Genomic DNA, 15310 nt, shown 5'->3' on the forward strand with positions numbered 1-15310 from the left:
GGGAGGCTGCGGCCAGGGTGGGGCCCGCCGCCTCTGTGGGTACGGCAGAGCCCGCCCTGGTTATCTGTGTTGGAGGCTTTGCTCGCGTCCTGTGATGTGCACAAAATGTGAATTACCGAGCTGCGGAGCGCTGCCTGGGGTGTGCTTGGTGGCTCTAACGCTCTCCATTGAACTAAGTGCAAGGAGGGTTTAAAATAGCCAGCCTTTGTTCCCGATGCTTTAAAAATTCAACTCCAGTAGCTACAATGAGCTGTCTTCAAGTGGATCTATAAATAAACCGCTACTGTCCCTCTTTGTCACCGAGAGAGCTTCCGCGGCTCCCAGAGACGTCGGCTCTGCCTCTCATCTTCATTAGATGCCTCTCATCTGGGGGGCAGCTGCAGCCGTCAACAAGCCGACACCGCAGTTTGTCATGACAGCAACACGTTCGTTTTAAAAAGCCACAATGCCCCCAGATTGTACAGGGAAACAGTCACTTGGGGAAACCCGGCAGAGAGGTCAGTGTCACCGCTGATCAAGGTCACCACCACCGGCGATAAGTCCTGTCCACATGGACCTCACGCTGTCTTGCGCGTCCCTTCGGTGGTGGTGTCAAAAATTTATACCTGAATCCAATCACGATGAGCATCAGACAGACCCACACTGATGGACAGTTGGCACGATAACGGATCAGTGTTCTTCCCTGAGTTCAAGGTCGTAAAAGACAAGGGAGGACTGAGAAGCTGACCAGCACATAATAAGCACAACGTGGAATGCGAGGTGGGATTCTGAAGCACCAGGACCTCAGGCCTCCAGGAGAAGGGCTGGTGAAGCTTGCTGGGGTCCTTAGGTTGGTTACTGGTAATCTCCTAGTCTCGCTGGTAATCTCCTGGTCCGTTCACTATCTTTGGTTATGTAAGATGTTAACACTGGGAGAAGGATATATGGAAATTCTCTGTACTATTTTTTGCGATTTTTCTCCAAGTTTAAAATTAGTTCAAAGCAGTTTGATTTAAAAAAAAAAAAAAAAAAAAAACCCACAGTCAACACTTGGGCTTTATCAGAATCCTTCATCTGTCCCCACCCCCAGGGTGCCTCGGTTCAGGTGTTTACTGGTTCAGGTAACTCAGTTGAGGCACTTCTGTCTCCAGGTAGGGGTGAGTAACCCTGAGAGGCTTGGCACCAGGCTGTCGTGGGCCCTTCGGAATGTTTGTGGGACTGAAGTGAACAAGGGGCCACACGCGTGTTCACCGAGCACACAGGCGCCAGCGCCATCATGGTGCCCAAGGGCGGGACAGTCTGCTGTCAGTATTTCTGGGGCTGCTCCAGGAACTCGAGGGTGGACTGCCAGCTGCAGCGGGGTCCTGGCCAGGGATGGGCCTCCCTCCTCCATGGGCCGTGGGAGGCCTGGGCCCTCCCGCCCTGCCCTGCCCCACCTCTGTGTGACTGACCTCACCCCTCCGTGCTGTGCCCACTGTGTTTCTGGCTGTGACAGGTGTGCTGACCTAGACGGTTTCAGCACTAAAGGCTGGGGCCTGTTTTTCTGAGCCCTCAAAGCCTGGTAGGGAAGAAGGGTGGGGACCTCCTCCGTGAGAGGTGGGCCTGGACCAGCACCGGTTCTGTGTGTGGCAGGCAAGAGTCCAGAGTCACACCACTCTTCCTTCACATCTTACCTTTCAGGATTTTGGATGCACACGTGCATGCACTCTGTGTGTTTCTCAAGCTGCTGGGTCTAGGACTCAAACCAAGGGGTCAGCCACATGGGACTTAATCACTGAGCCCCAGAGCCTGCCCTCCCCCTTTTTTTGAGAGAGAGAGAAGGGAGAGAGCAGGTTTTTTAATTTTTTAAAATTTTTTTTGGAGAGGTTTTTGCTATAGGGCACATGCACTTGCTAGAAAGACAGACAGACACAAAGCGAGAAATAACCGCTCAGGGGGATGGCCATGCCACAATCCCCCCTCCTCCGTTCTCCTCTTGGGATCTTGGGCACGCACGCACACGCGCCCTGTGTGAGTACAAGACACACTGGGTCTGGGACTCAAACCACCGTCAACTACGTGGTAGTCCAACGACATAGCCATTACGCCAACTGCTAGTCTCAAAGAGCAGGGTATTTTTTAACAGGGTCTCACTGTATCTGATCCTCTCACCTCAGCCTCCCAAGTAGCCAGGACCACTACCATGCACCACCATGCCCGGCATTTTTAGGGTGAGCTGGGATTTGAACCAGAGCTTCCCATGTAGCCTTGGTCTTAGAGAAACAGCATCTACCAACATGTGCCAGCTTAGCTGCACTCTTCGTCCTCAATCCCATCACAATTCCTAGTGCCAAGGACGCCCTCCTGGTTTCCCATCGGTGGGGCTGGGGGGCGTTAAGGACTGGCTCAGACCTGACTGCAGTCTGGGGCTCTGAGTCTCTGTGCTTGCCCAGGCCCCATGTCTATGTCGCTGAGGTGATTGATTGATTGAGAGGTTTTTGCTATATAGGGCGTGTGCTCTCGCCAGAAAGACAGAGAGAGACAGAAAGCGAGAAATCACCCCCCAGGGGGAATGGCCATGCCGCAATCCCTTCTCCTCCATTCTCCTCTCGGGATCTTGGACATGCATGCACACGCACCCAGTGTGAGTTTAAGCCACTGGGTCTGGGAATCAAATCACAGAAGACTACATGGGAGTCCAGCAACACAGCCATTACACCAACTGCTGATCCCTGTCACTGAGGTTTTACAGGTGGCCCAGCCCCATGCCCTTCTCAGAGCCTGGCATGGGGAGCACGCATAGGTACCCCGTGTGCTCCAAACCCCATACTCGGCTCGCATGGCTTGGAAGAACACTGGCAAGCCTGCCAAACAAGTCCATGTTTTCAGAAACCAGAATTTCTCCTGTGTCCAGGGCTGTGTTTAGAACCAGAAGTTTCCTCTCTTGGATTCCCGGCCGGAACCCTAAATTACAGGGCACAGAGGCAGCAGTATATGTAATCTGCAAATACGTGTGGTGGACACAGCCCCAGGTTTCCTTTGAGCTTTAAGAAAACAGCCCTGCCTTTTCCCCATAAGACACTGGCCAGGAGGGTGAGCCCATGAGCTCTGTCCTGCCCAGGGCCAGGTCTGGCCCACATGGAGGCAGGCAGACCTGGAGCCTGTTGGTTTTGGATGAGGACACATCGTCAGAGCCAGATACCCAAGGCCAAGGCTCGTGTCTGTGAGGCCCCTTATCCTCACTCAGCAGACTGTGCAATGAACAGTATGATGACAAATTAGGCTGAAAAAAAAAAAAGGATTGTGTGTATGTGCACGTGAGTGTGTGCTCCACGTCTATCCAGCCTCCAAGCTTGCACTCGGCCCCACCTTGAAAAGCTGTGACATGCGTAGGTGTTTAGCTGGGCAGTGTCCAGACAGGCCACCTGCCAGGGTCTGGGAACCAGTGAGACAGCCCAACTCTTGGCCCTGGGTTACCTCCCTCTCCCCTCTCTGACCTAGACTTGAGCTGTGGACCAGTTCCTAGACACATTTGTCCATTACAGAGATTCAGCTCAGGAGCAGATGGACAGAAGGCAAGGTCCAGTGTTAGAGAGAAAAAGAAATGGAGGAGTTTCCACCTTGAGCAGGTGTTCATAGTCATCCACTTCACCCACCAGAGGGGGCGCTCTGTCATTTGGCTCATGGCACGTCGTGGTCAGGCGTAGCCATTGCTGGCTGCTCACCAGGTATGTGCACACCTTGTTCCTGAGCGTCAAGCTGCCTGCAGACCCTTGAGCAGCTGAGGCTGGCACTCTACAAACAAGGACAGCCCCGGGGAGACCCTGCCTGGGGGCCTCTGTGACTCTCTCAACTCCCAGCAGGGAGACTGAGGCTTTTGTTAGGAATTAAACTGTAATGAAATGGGACTCTGGCCTTCTGCATTTGGAAACTACAGTTCCCAGACCAAAAGTGGCTCTGATGGGCCTTACCTGGGGTCTTCCACCTTGGATTTAGCTCGGTTTAGCCTGAGGAGAGGCGGTGACTTTCTCCTTGGGTGCGGAGTGGCAGTGAGGAGGTTAGTGTCAGGCATGTCACATGATGGGTAGGCTGGCATCCTGGGGCATTTCAGTTGTAAGTGCATCCTTTTTTGGGAGGGTGTAGGGGACAGACTTTGTAATGTACAAATAATGGCTTTGACCATTTTAAAACATGAATAGCGCTGTGAGTTTCGACAGATCCAGCCATGTAATAATCACCATAATCAAGATAGAATATGTCCATCTTCTCCCGCTGGCTAAGGGAGCTGGATCCCACATGCCTGACTGCAGAGTTCGAGTCCTGGTCCCAGTGCCTTGAGAAACACCCCAGATGTGTGCACATGCTTGCTCCAAACCCTGAAAGGAGGAAGAGATGGAGAAGGGCGTGTAGGATGACTATTCCCCTTTGGGGGTGCTTTCTTCTCTCTGCCTCGATCTCTCTCACCGTCTCTCTCCTGAGTGCACTGCCCTCTAGCAAAACAGAAGAAGAATATATCCATCATCCTTCTGAAATTCCTTTGTGTCTTTTGGTAGTCTATCGGTCCCCTCAACCTCCTGCCCCAGGCAACCTCTAATCTGCTTCCTGTCACTATAGATTAGTTTGTATTCTTAAGACTTTGCTATAAATGGAATTGCACCATTACATACGCCTTTTGGTCTGGTTTCTTTCACTCCGCCTAATGATCTGGAGATTGACTCATGTTGGTACATGTACTAGTAGCGCACTCCTTTTTGTTGCCGAATAGCACTCCGTCAAATAGATATGCACAGTTCGTTTATCTGCCTACCTGTTGGTGGCCATTCGGGTTATTTTCCATTTTTGGCTATTTCAAATACAGCCACTGCGACTTTCACGTACGTATGTATATTCCTGTGTGTATAAGGTGTGTTGTGTGCATGTGTGTGTGTGCGGGCGCTTCTGTTTTTCTAGGATAATCATCTACAAGAATAGCTGGAACATATATGTCATATGTTTAACATATAATTATTATATGTTTGGGGCCAACAGTTAGTGTAATGGCTGTGTTGCTGGACTCCCACGTAGTCAACCGTGGTTCGCGTCCTGGACCCGGTGACTTAAAACTCACACCGGGCGCGTGTGCGTGCATGCCCAAGAGCCTGAGAAGAGAATGGAGGAGAAGGGATTGCGGTGTGACCATCCCCCGGGGGTGGGGTGATTTCTCGCTTTCTGTCTCTCTGTCTCTCTCTGTCTGTCTGGCGAGCGCACACACCCTGTAGCGAAAACCTCTCCAAAAAAAAAATTATTATATGTTTAACCTTTTAACTGTCAAAAACTGCCTTCCAAAGTGGCTGGACCATCCCAAATTTGCACCAGTAGCGTATGAGAGTTCAGATTTCTTCAGCTTCTCACCAACGCTTGGAGGGTCAGTCTTTTTAACCTAAGGCCATTATAAAACAGGCGTGTCAAATGAGCAGTATGGCCTGCTGCTTTAACTTGCATCTCCCTAATGGCTAATGATACAAAGTATCTTTTTATGTGTTCGTTTGCCATCTTGTATTTTCTTGGGTGAACATTTGTTTGAATCTGTTGCTTTTTTAAATTGGATTTTTTTTGTTGTCTTCTTGTTCAGTTTTGAAAGTTCTTTGTGTATTCTGAATATATGTCCTTTACTAGATATGTGATTTGCAAGTAATTTATCTCAGTCAGGTTTGTCTTTTTATTTTCTTAACAGTGTTCTTCCAAGAGGAGAATTTTTGAAGTGTTTTCTTTATTCATGAGAGTGTGTGCGTGCATGTGTGGGAGAGTGGAGAGGCACCTCCCACAGGGTCTGGTCACACTACAATCCCTCCAGCCCTCAGCCCATCAGATTTTGTGCACTCACGTGCACGCGTGGCCTCTTTCAGTCTGATCGGGTTGGGATTTGAACCACAGTCGCCCTATAGGATCTAGTTTCTCTCGTGCTACAGTCAGCCCAGAAGTTCTGGATATTCATGAAGTTCATTTTATCAGTTTTTTCTTTTATGAATCATGCTTTGGGTATCACATCTAAAGAATCTTTGCTTACCTCAAGATTACGAAGATTGGGAACAGCAGATGGAGTAATGGTTATGTTGCTGGACTCCCATGTAGTCAACCACAATTTGAGTCCCGGACCTGGCAGCTTAAAATTCATGCCGATGCATGTGCATGCATGCCCAAGATCCCGAGAGGAAAATAGAGAAGGGATTGTGGCATGGCCATTCCCCTCACTTTCTGTCTCTCTGTCTCTGGTGAGCACACGCGTCCTATAGCAAAAATCTCTCTCTTCAAAAAAAAAAAAAAAAATCACAAAGATTTCTTCCTATGTGTCAGATTAAAAATGTACCAATTTTGGGATCAGCAGTTGGCGTAATGCCTATGTCGCCGGACTCCCATGTCATTGACTGCAGTTCGAGTCCTTGGCCCATTGGCTTAAACTCACGCTAGCTGCATGTGCTTGCATTCCCAAGATCCCAGGAGGAGAAAGGATTGTGGCATGGCCATCACCCATGGGGAGTGATTTCTCACTTTCTGTCTGTTTGTCTCCCTCTGTCTTTGTGGTGAGCGCACGTGCCCTATTGCAAAAACCTCTCCCCCCCAAAAAAATTTTTTTAATGTAAAATGTACCAGTTTTATAGTTTTAGGTTTTATGTTTAGGTCTATGAGCCACTTTGAGTTAATTTGTGTACATGGTATAAGGTGTGTACCAAAGTTGATCTTTTTGTGTATGGCGATCCAGTTCCAGCAGTTGATGAAAATAATACCTTTTCATATAAATTTGAATATTTGTTTTTATTCATGGTAGAGTATATGCACAAGGGAATGGGGTACCCTCCCCAGGGTTTCGTCACAGTGTGATCCCTCTCCTTACAGTTTCCGGCACGTGCATGTACCTGGTGGGTTTTCAGGCTGACTGGGGCAAGAACTCAAAGCACAGTCAGCATGTGGCTTCCAGCTCTGCACTCCATAAGCTGCTGGCTGCATCGCAGAGGCTGGGCCTTCATATAAGTTTTAGAACTAACTTCTTGATGCCTATAGATGATTTTGGAGAGGACTGACATCAACACTGGCCCTGTAATTCATGAACATAGTGTATCTCTTCCGTGGTACGTGCCTTCGATTTGCCTCATCAGTGTTTTGTAGATTTCAGCATACAGATTGCACATATGTTGTCAGATTTATATTTAGCATTTTGTAGTGAGCTGAATGGTAACCCTGCCCCCCCAAGATAAGTCTATATTCAACCTTCATAATCTATAAATGTGACCTTGGAGAAAGAGTCTTTACGGATCTAAGTAAGAATCTCAGTACGAAGTTATCTCGGGTTATTGGTTGGTTCTAAGTCCAATGACAAGTGGTGGTGGTGGTGGTTTTTAACTTTATTTATTTTGATTTGATCAGAGAGGGACAGTGAGAGACAGAAAGCCCCCCACGGGGGTGTAGGAAAGGACTGTGGATCCTGGCTGCAGCAGGTGGCACCTCCCAGAGGCTGCCTGCTCTCCAGGAAGAGCCTGCACTCGTTTTAGATACCAGCTCTGTTGTTTGACTTAGAACAAGCTACTTAACCCCTCTGGGTATCTCTATCTGAAAAGTAAGGTGAGCCATGCCTATTGTGAAGGACCATTATAAGGATGAAGTGTGGTGACATTAAACGAGGGCACTTAGTAGGTGGCAGTAGATGAGAGCGATTGCTAGGTTGGTATATGTTCAGTGGTGCGATGTCTTTTGATGAGAGTGGATAGGGGAAACAGCCCTGCGGGTCTGAGGGTAAGAACGTCTGTCACTTCATGTTCATGCCTCAGTTTCCTTTGTTGAAAGGCAGACACCGTCTGTTTATGGGAAAACATGGTTTCCGCAACCCTGTCTTCTAATAGCCAGCTCTTTATTTTGGAGCCCTGTGGCTGCAGTCTTTTTTTTCCTCCAGTTGCCGGAGGGCACATGTACTCTGTGTGTGTGTGTGTGTGTGTGTGTGTGTGTGTGTGTGAGAGAGAGAGAGAGAGAGAATCCGTGATGGGGTGTGGTCACAGTGTAATCTCTTCTCCATTTCTCCATCCGTGTGATTTTGGGTATGCATGTGCAAGTGCCCAGTGTGTTTTTCAAGCCTCTGGAGCTGGGATTCGAACTACAGCCAGCCATGTGGGATCCAGCTCTCTTAACCACCAGGCTACGGGGCCAGCCTTGACTGCTGTCCTTAAGATGCCCTTGGAGCTGGCTTGGCTTTGGTGCACGAGCAAGGTTTCTGTTGCTAAAGTCAGTGGGACACCCCCCCCTTCCCCATCCCCAGATGTCCATGGTGCTTCCAGAGACTTGACTCAGCACTGTCAGTTTCTGGATCGTTCTGCAGAGACCCTTGGAATTTCCATCCCCTCCTTTCCAGGCAGTGGGCAGCACTGGTCTGGCCCGCTCCATGAGGATGCTGGTGCTCCTGACACAGGTCCTGTAGCCTTTCCTGGAGGAGACTCAGTGCCTGGAAGGGGTCTTCTGGAAAGGGTGGGCTCAGAACTGTGCAAATTTCTCAAGAAAAGCTGCTGGTGGCTTCAGTTAAGCACTTCTCACTGCCCAGACCTTTGAAGGACTGGCCAAGTCATCACCCCCATTTTACAGAGAAGGAACTAGAGGCCCAGAGAGTTAGGGCTCTTACCCACTGCTGCCTGTGGGTCTGTGGTGGATCTTGCCTTCAGCTGAGGCCTCCTCGGGCTGCTGTGGTGGGCTGGAGGCCATTCTGGCAAGTCTGGTGACTTCTGAAATGTTCCCCTTTGGGGTGGCCTTTGCCCAGGCTTCAAGATCTGAAGCGTGCTGGTCCCTGGAGAACTGGAAGAACCCTAGCCCTTGGCCAAGGTCTTCCAAAGAACCACAGTGCCTGGTGGACAGGCTGGCCACGAGCACAGGGGTGCAGCGCTGCCCCCATTCTCGAGAACACCCAGTGGTTCATGGCACATTCAAGTTCTTCGGCCACCAGGGCCTGCATTTTTCCCAGTTTAAGTCAGCACGTCCTAAGTGTTCTATGAGGTTCGAACACATTCCTAGTAAAGGAAAATATGCGGGTGGACTCCACCTGCTGAAGTGCCCTCACATTCCTCCTTTGCTGGGTGGGGACTCTCTCCTGGCTGAGTCTATTCAAGGGCTCTGGTAGCCACCCAGGTGCACCTGTCCAGGGAGAGCATCCTCCCAGAGCTGGGCTGCTCAGAGATGCACCAGCCAGTAGTGGTGGGTCTGCAGGCAGCCTAATGGCTGAGCTGGCTGGGGACGCATGCGTGGGCATCCTAGATGGCCCTGGTCTCAGCCCATGTACCCCACCAGCTATGCCACTGGGAGGTGGGGCCACGAGGTGGAGGAGCTGTGGCTCTGTGGGGCAGGGTAACTGAGTGTTTCGAGGTTGTGGTGTCCTGGGTGTGGAGGGAGAGGCCCTCTTGGGTGGGAGACGGTGCTGGGAGAAGAGTGCAGGGAGAAGAGTGGGTGAGAGTGTTCTCAGTGGAGAGCGCCTGGTGAGCTGGGCTTGAGGTGCGGAGACTGGAGAGGGGCTGTGGAAGGGGCAGGCTGTACAGGACGGCTGGAGAGCCCAGGAAGACTGCAGTTATGGGGTACTGAGGCTTTGGGTCTGGCCACAGGTGTGAGCATGACATTCCCACCAGGAGAGGTCCAATTGCAGGCTCCAAGACCAAAACTGGGACGTCCGCTGGTCCTGTGCTCAGGCCCGGGGCTCTGGGCATCCTGCCCTACTGAGCAGCACCGCGCTTTCAGAGCCAGGGGAGGCCTCGTCTGCAGAGGGCAAGAGGCAGGCTTTTCTTTTTCCCTCCTCTCCTCTCCCCTCCCCTCCCCTCCCTTCCTCTCCCTTCCCTTCCCCTCCCCTAATTGCCAACAGGCATGTGTGTTCACCAGAGAGAGATGGAGAGAGAGGAAAAGAGAGGGAAGAGAAAGCACCTCTCCGGGAGGCATGTTCACACTGCAGTCTGTTTCCATTTTTCCACACTGCCGGGATTTGGGACACGCACATGCACACAAATACTTTTTTTTTTTAGAGGTTTTTGCTATAGGGCACATGCACTCGCTAGAAGGACAGAGAGACGGAGAGGCAGAAAGCGAGAAGTTACCTCCCGGGGGGATGGCCGTGCTGCAATCCCTTCTCCTCCATTCTCCTCTCAGGATCTTGGGCACGCACACATACGCACCCGGCATGAGTTTAAGCCACCAGGTATGGGACTCGAGCCACTGGAGCCAGGATTTGAACAATGCGGTTGGCCATATGGGATTCAGCTCCCATTAACCACCACACTAAGAGGCCAGCCCAAAGCTGACTGTTCTGGATTTGGGGCTGAAGGGGTTCAAGCAGAAGCACCAGGCCCCTCACGTTCCTGGAGTCCTATCTGAAGCCGCCCAGGGGTTCCTGTCTTGTGGATCCTGACTCCCACCAGCCGTCCTGCTGGGACATTCATAGAAGTCTGTTTTCCCAGAGGGTTGAGGGGTTGTCTCATACACACACACACACACACACACACACACACACACACGCATCCCCGGGCCTCATTTCTGGGGCCTAGGGAGGTGTGAGTGAAGCCTGGATGTGGCTGTGTTGGGCATGGGGGTTGGACTTGAGCTGACTGGGAGGAGGGACAGGCTCAGGGCCAGGCTGAGCTTCAGAGTCTCTGGGCTCCCCAAAACGCCCAGTGGCAGGGGCGAGTTATGGGGAGAGCTGGGGGGCAGGCCACCTCCCTAAGGTGGAGGCCCTGAGGGCACTCCTCGGACCACCGCCCACCTCCTCCAGGTACTCTGGGTACCCTCCTCGGTCGCAGCGTCTGTGAGAAAGGTGGGCGCAGCCCAGCCAGGTTCACGCCACCACACCCAGCGATCCCCGACACGTGGAGCTGTTTTCCCCAGTTTGCGGGTTTTCCACTTCATTCTTCAGAGGGGCTGTTCCTCCCTCAGTGTGTCCCCAAGCACTGAATAGATGCAGGGACTCTCTTTCTGTCTTTAGCCAGAAGCAGATTTCCCCGTCCCAGCAAGCAGAGGCAGGAGCCTGGAGTCGATGCAAGCCCAGCCCCAGGAGCCCGTCAGCGTGCCCCAGACGCTCACCAGCACACTGGAACACATCGTGGGCCAGCTGGACGTCCTCACCCAGGTAGGCCGCCACGCGAGTTCGCGCTCATCCGCGCTTGGGCTGGCTGGGTACCAGCTGAAGGTGGCCCACAGGCGGGGTTTGGAAAGCACGCCATCATCGCGGACCTGTGGTCCAGTGCAGGTGAGTGAAACAGCAGTGCCTGCCTGTGGTCCTGGCTTCTGGAGCCCGCGGAGCCCTGGCCGCGCCACTAGACAACGAATCACCGAGGCTGGGTCCTGCCTGGTGCGCCCAGAGCTGGCCTGTGCCACCACAGAGCACTGAAAGGAGCGCTGCACTTGCCAGCTCACCTGTTCTCCGCCGGGCAGGCGCTCCAGGGACATGCTGGGGAGCTGCGAGCAGGGCGTCGAGGCTTCCAAGAGCCCAGACTCTGGATTCCAGCCTGGCACCTGTCTTTATTCTCCGAGCGACACTGGAGAAACCCTTCCCTCCTCCCAGTACTGGTGTGTCTGTGATGTGCGGGCGGCCGTGAGCTCTGCCTCCACGTTCCCGGTGAGGATTAGGGAGGTGAGTCTGGGACAGTGCTTGGCCCACGCCTGGCTCTGGGTGGCCACTCAGTAAACGCTGGCTGTGGCCCTGACCTCCCGTCAGTGAGACTAGCTGTGGTCCCCGCCCTTCGGCAGCTTGTAACAGACTCATGGCGCGGCAGTTCCAGCTAAAGCACAATGTCACTGAGGTCGCCAGCACCACTGGGATATGCCCAGTGGGGCATCTCGCCCCAGGGGGGGATAGAGGTACTGGCAGAGGGAGCACCCCTGCCTGCAGGCAGCAGGGGGGACCCTGGGCACCTCCAGGGAATGAACAAGGCTGGGATGTGGGCAGGGGGCTGGATAGGATCCACAGTCCCCCAACTCCTGTCTCCTTGGCTCTTGGCGCCAGCCTAGAACTCTGCAGATTCCCCTCTTCTGTGCTAACGTATGGATGGAACGAGGCTGTGGTGGGGAGACGTGGGCCATGAGAGGAAGAGGGGTGTCAAAGCCAGGGTGGGGTGGGAGCAGCATGGAAGCACAGGCCCTAGTTCAGCCCGCACAGAGATGCAAAGGACCCGATGTCCCAATCAAGTGGAGCGGAAGTGGCCTCCTTTCCCCACCCCTGGATCTCGGGCAGAGAGGAAAGCTCCTTCAGGTTGTGTCACGTTGCCCGTGGCATGTCACAGTGCCAGCTGGGACTGCGCACCTCGGGCCCAGGGAAGGAAGCATGCACGAGGGGAGAGGCCAGGTGTCCGTGATGGGGGCTGGGGGACCGCACGGCACGGCGTGCAGGTATTTCTCCACGCCGGGAAGAAAGCGTGTGCTGGGGCGGGGCGGGGGGGTGGCAACACGCAAAGACTTAAAAACCAGACCCACTTCCAAGCCGTCAGAAACTGGCTAACGTTCTTCACAGCCTCGTCAAGTGAGAGATCAAGGGGGGTGGAATCAATTAGAACTTTCCAGGATAAAATTGGAAATTAAGTCTGAGAGGATGGTTAAAAATAGCAGTGCTGGATGCAGAGGGCGTAACGCTGCAAACATCTCCTGTCGCTGTGTTTTCGGGGCGCACGTGGAGGCTTCTGTGTCAGTGGTCGGGAGTGTACGGCAGCACTGGTCAGGGAACTCACATCTAGACGATGAGGGCAGGCCCGCCCCTGGCCTGCGGCTGGGGTCTGGGCGGCTCTGGGCACCCGTGTCATGCTCCATGCCGTTCAGCCCCTTGGCGGAGCCAAACGGCAGTCCTCTGCTGCCAGAGGCAAAGCCAGTGCCGTCTGTGTTTCTGGCTGCCATGAGACGGGAGGGTTCTCGGGAGACTTCGTGTGTCCTGAGGGAACGGGATTCCACAGACCACACCCCAAATTGAAGCCTCAAAGTTCAACCTGTTTTTAGAACTTGCGTCTCTGGTCACCTGACCTTACTCGGCCGCAGCTGTACCCCTGGCACCTCTAGCTGAGGTGTTTCAGCCGCCGCCAGGGCAAGCTCCACTGGGGGTTGGAGGTTTCCCCAGAGCTCTTCTCGGGCTCCACACAGCAGCGAGCAGGCCCACAGCAGACCCGTTCCCTAGGGCAGGGCCCAGCCGCCACTGCCGTCCTTCTTCCCGGCCATGTGGTCCGATCTGTAGGTATCGGCCTCAAGAGCTGGCCCCTCGGCAGGTGCCCGTCACCATCCACTGGTCCTGACTGCATCTGTGCTCTGCCCAGCGGTGTCTGGCCACCCCCACATGGCACCCCCACAAGCCATCACACAGTTCCCCCTGCCCATGAGGACGTCTACTTCAGAGCGGCCTCTGAGAGGGAAACCGGGTCCCCAGGCCTGTACCCTGCAGAACCTCTTTTTAGGGAACACGGAGACTGCAGGGGCGACAGTCATAGCCGTGTACTGAACAGTCACGAGCTTCCTGCCCCCAGGCTGCACAAGCAGGGCACCCACTGCTGAGCTCACAGTCCTTGCAGCCTCTCCTCACCAGGCTGGGGTGAGCATGGCAAGGCCACCTCTGGGTGCTTGCGGCACCAGTGAAGGTCCAGAGACCCAGTTTCAGTCCTGCTTGGGCGACCTCTTCCACAGCACCTCTATGTAAGGCAGAGGCCTGGAGGCCAGGAAGCTGAGCAAGCCCCTGGGAGGAGTGGCTCCAAGCAGCTTCGTCACTGCCCAGCTCAATGACCTGGGGCAAGTTGCTTAACCTCTCTGTTCCTTGCTTTCCCAGTCCTAGAACTCAGAGCTGGTAATATTAATAGCACCCACTTCACAGGCCTCATGGCAGGATGACTGCTGGCCCGTGTGAAGCTCCTCGAACAGTGCCCACCGTGGCTGCCAGGTGCCGCCCCTGCTGCTGCCATGGCTGCATCTTCGTGGCGGCACCAACATCCCCTGCCTGTGGCGCGAGGCCCTTCCCTGTCCAGGAGAGCCACTCCTCGGCCTCCCAAGCAGAGGTGTCTGAGTCCCTCTGTTCTGTGTGAGGACCCCCCCATCCCGCTCTCAAGAGGTCCCCAGGCTGAATCTCTGGATGACAGAGCCAGGCCCCCAAAGAGGAGCAGGCAGCTGAGGCCACGGGAGACAGCTGGGAATAGCACGTCGGGTGGGGCACAGCGCGCCTTAGGCCACGGCCCTCTGCAGTAGGATAATGAACTGCAGCCTGGGAGTTTGACTCCATCTGGTAAGACACGGAGCAGAGCAGCTCGCCTGACTGTGCGGGGTGGGGTGGAGGTAAGGGCAGGGAGGCTGGCAGTCAGGCAAGGGGCAGAGCTGTTATGGCTCCAGCCCTGGCAACTCTGCAGCTGCCCCAGCTTTGGTGCAGGACAGAAGAGGTAAGGAGACAAGCAGGACCAGGGCTGGCCCTTGCAGGGCTCCTGAGCAACCGAGCAAGCAAGGTGGCTGCCCCAAGCCCTCATGGGCCAGGAGACGTCTCAGATCAGGAGGCCAAACTGCCCTGGGGGTTTGTGCAGCCAACCCAAGAAACCCGGTCCTTGGGGCCAGCAGGTGGCATGGTGGTTAAGGCACTGGAATCCCACATAGCTAACCATGGTTTGAGGCCCGGCCCTACTGGCATGAAAATCATATCAGGTGTATGTGTGTGCATGCCCAAGATCGCAGAAGAAGAATGGCTCCATCCCTGTCAAGGGGAAGGGGGCTGACTTCTCACTTTCTCTCTCACTTCTCTGTCTCTCTCTGGCGAGCAAGCGCAGCAGAGCTGTCATGGCTCCAGCCCTGGCAACTCTGCAGCTGCCCCAGCTTTGGTGCAGGACAGAAGAGGTAAGGAGACAAGCAGGACCAGGGCTGGCCCTTGCAGGGCTCCTGAGCAACCGAGCAAGCAAGGTGGCTGCCCCAAGCCCTCATGGGCCAGGAGACGTCTCAGATCAGGAGGCCAAACTGCCCTGGGGGTTTGTGCAGCCAACCCAAGAAACCCGGTCCTTGGGGCCAGCAGGTGGGATGGTGGTTAAGGCACTGGAATCCCACATAGCTAACCATGGTTTGAGGCCCGGCCCTACTGGCATGAAAATCATATCAGGTGTATGTGTGTGCATGCCCAAGATCGCAGAAGAAGAATGGCTCCATCCCTGTCAAGGGGAAGGGGGCTGACTTCTCACTTTCTCTCTCACTTCTCTGTCTCTCTCTGGCGAGCAAGCGCATACACCCTATGACAAAAACCAAAAAGAAAGAGAACAAGAAAAAGAAACCTAGCCCTCTAACTCTGGAATGAGGATTGTACTGTTTCACTTTTGCAGGAATACCTGTTTTATAAAATGCATACATTATTTTTCAGAAGTGTGTA

The 15310-nt window shown here is 53.9% G+C and overlaps 1 protein-coding gene across 1 annotated transcript in view; it reads left to right on the plus strand.

The window, feature by feature from the left end:
• The window catches only part of POC1A (POC1 centriolar protein A), a 79527-nt gene that overhangs the window by 44091 nt on the left and 20126 nt on the right, over nucleotides 1-15310 (plus strand). Inside the window, exon 10 of the mRNA XM_006169331.3 lies at nucleotides 10931-11074. Coding sequence (XP_006169393.1) covers nucleotides 10931-11074 — 144 coding nt within the window. The remainder of the gene's footprint in view (nucleotides 1-10930; nucleotides 11075-15310) is intronic.

This window comes from Tupaia chinensis, unplaced genomic scaffold (genome assembly GCF_000334495.1).
Source record: "Tupaia chinensis unplaced genomic scaffold, TupChi_1.0 Scaffold147003_1, whole genome shotgun sequence".
NCBI classification, from domain to species: domain Eukaryota; kingdom Metazoa; phylum Chordata; class Mammalia; order Scandentia; family Tupaiidae; genus Tupaia; species Tupaia belangeri.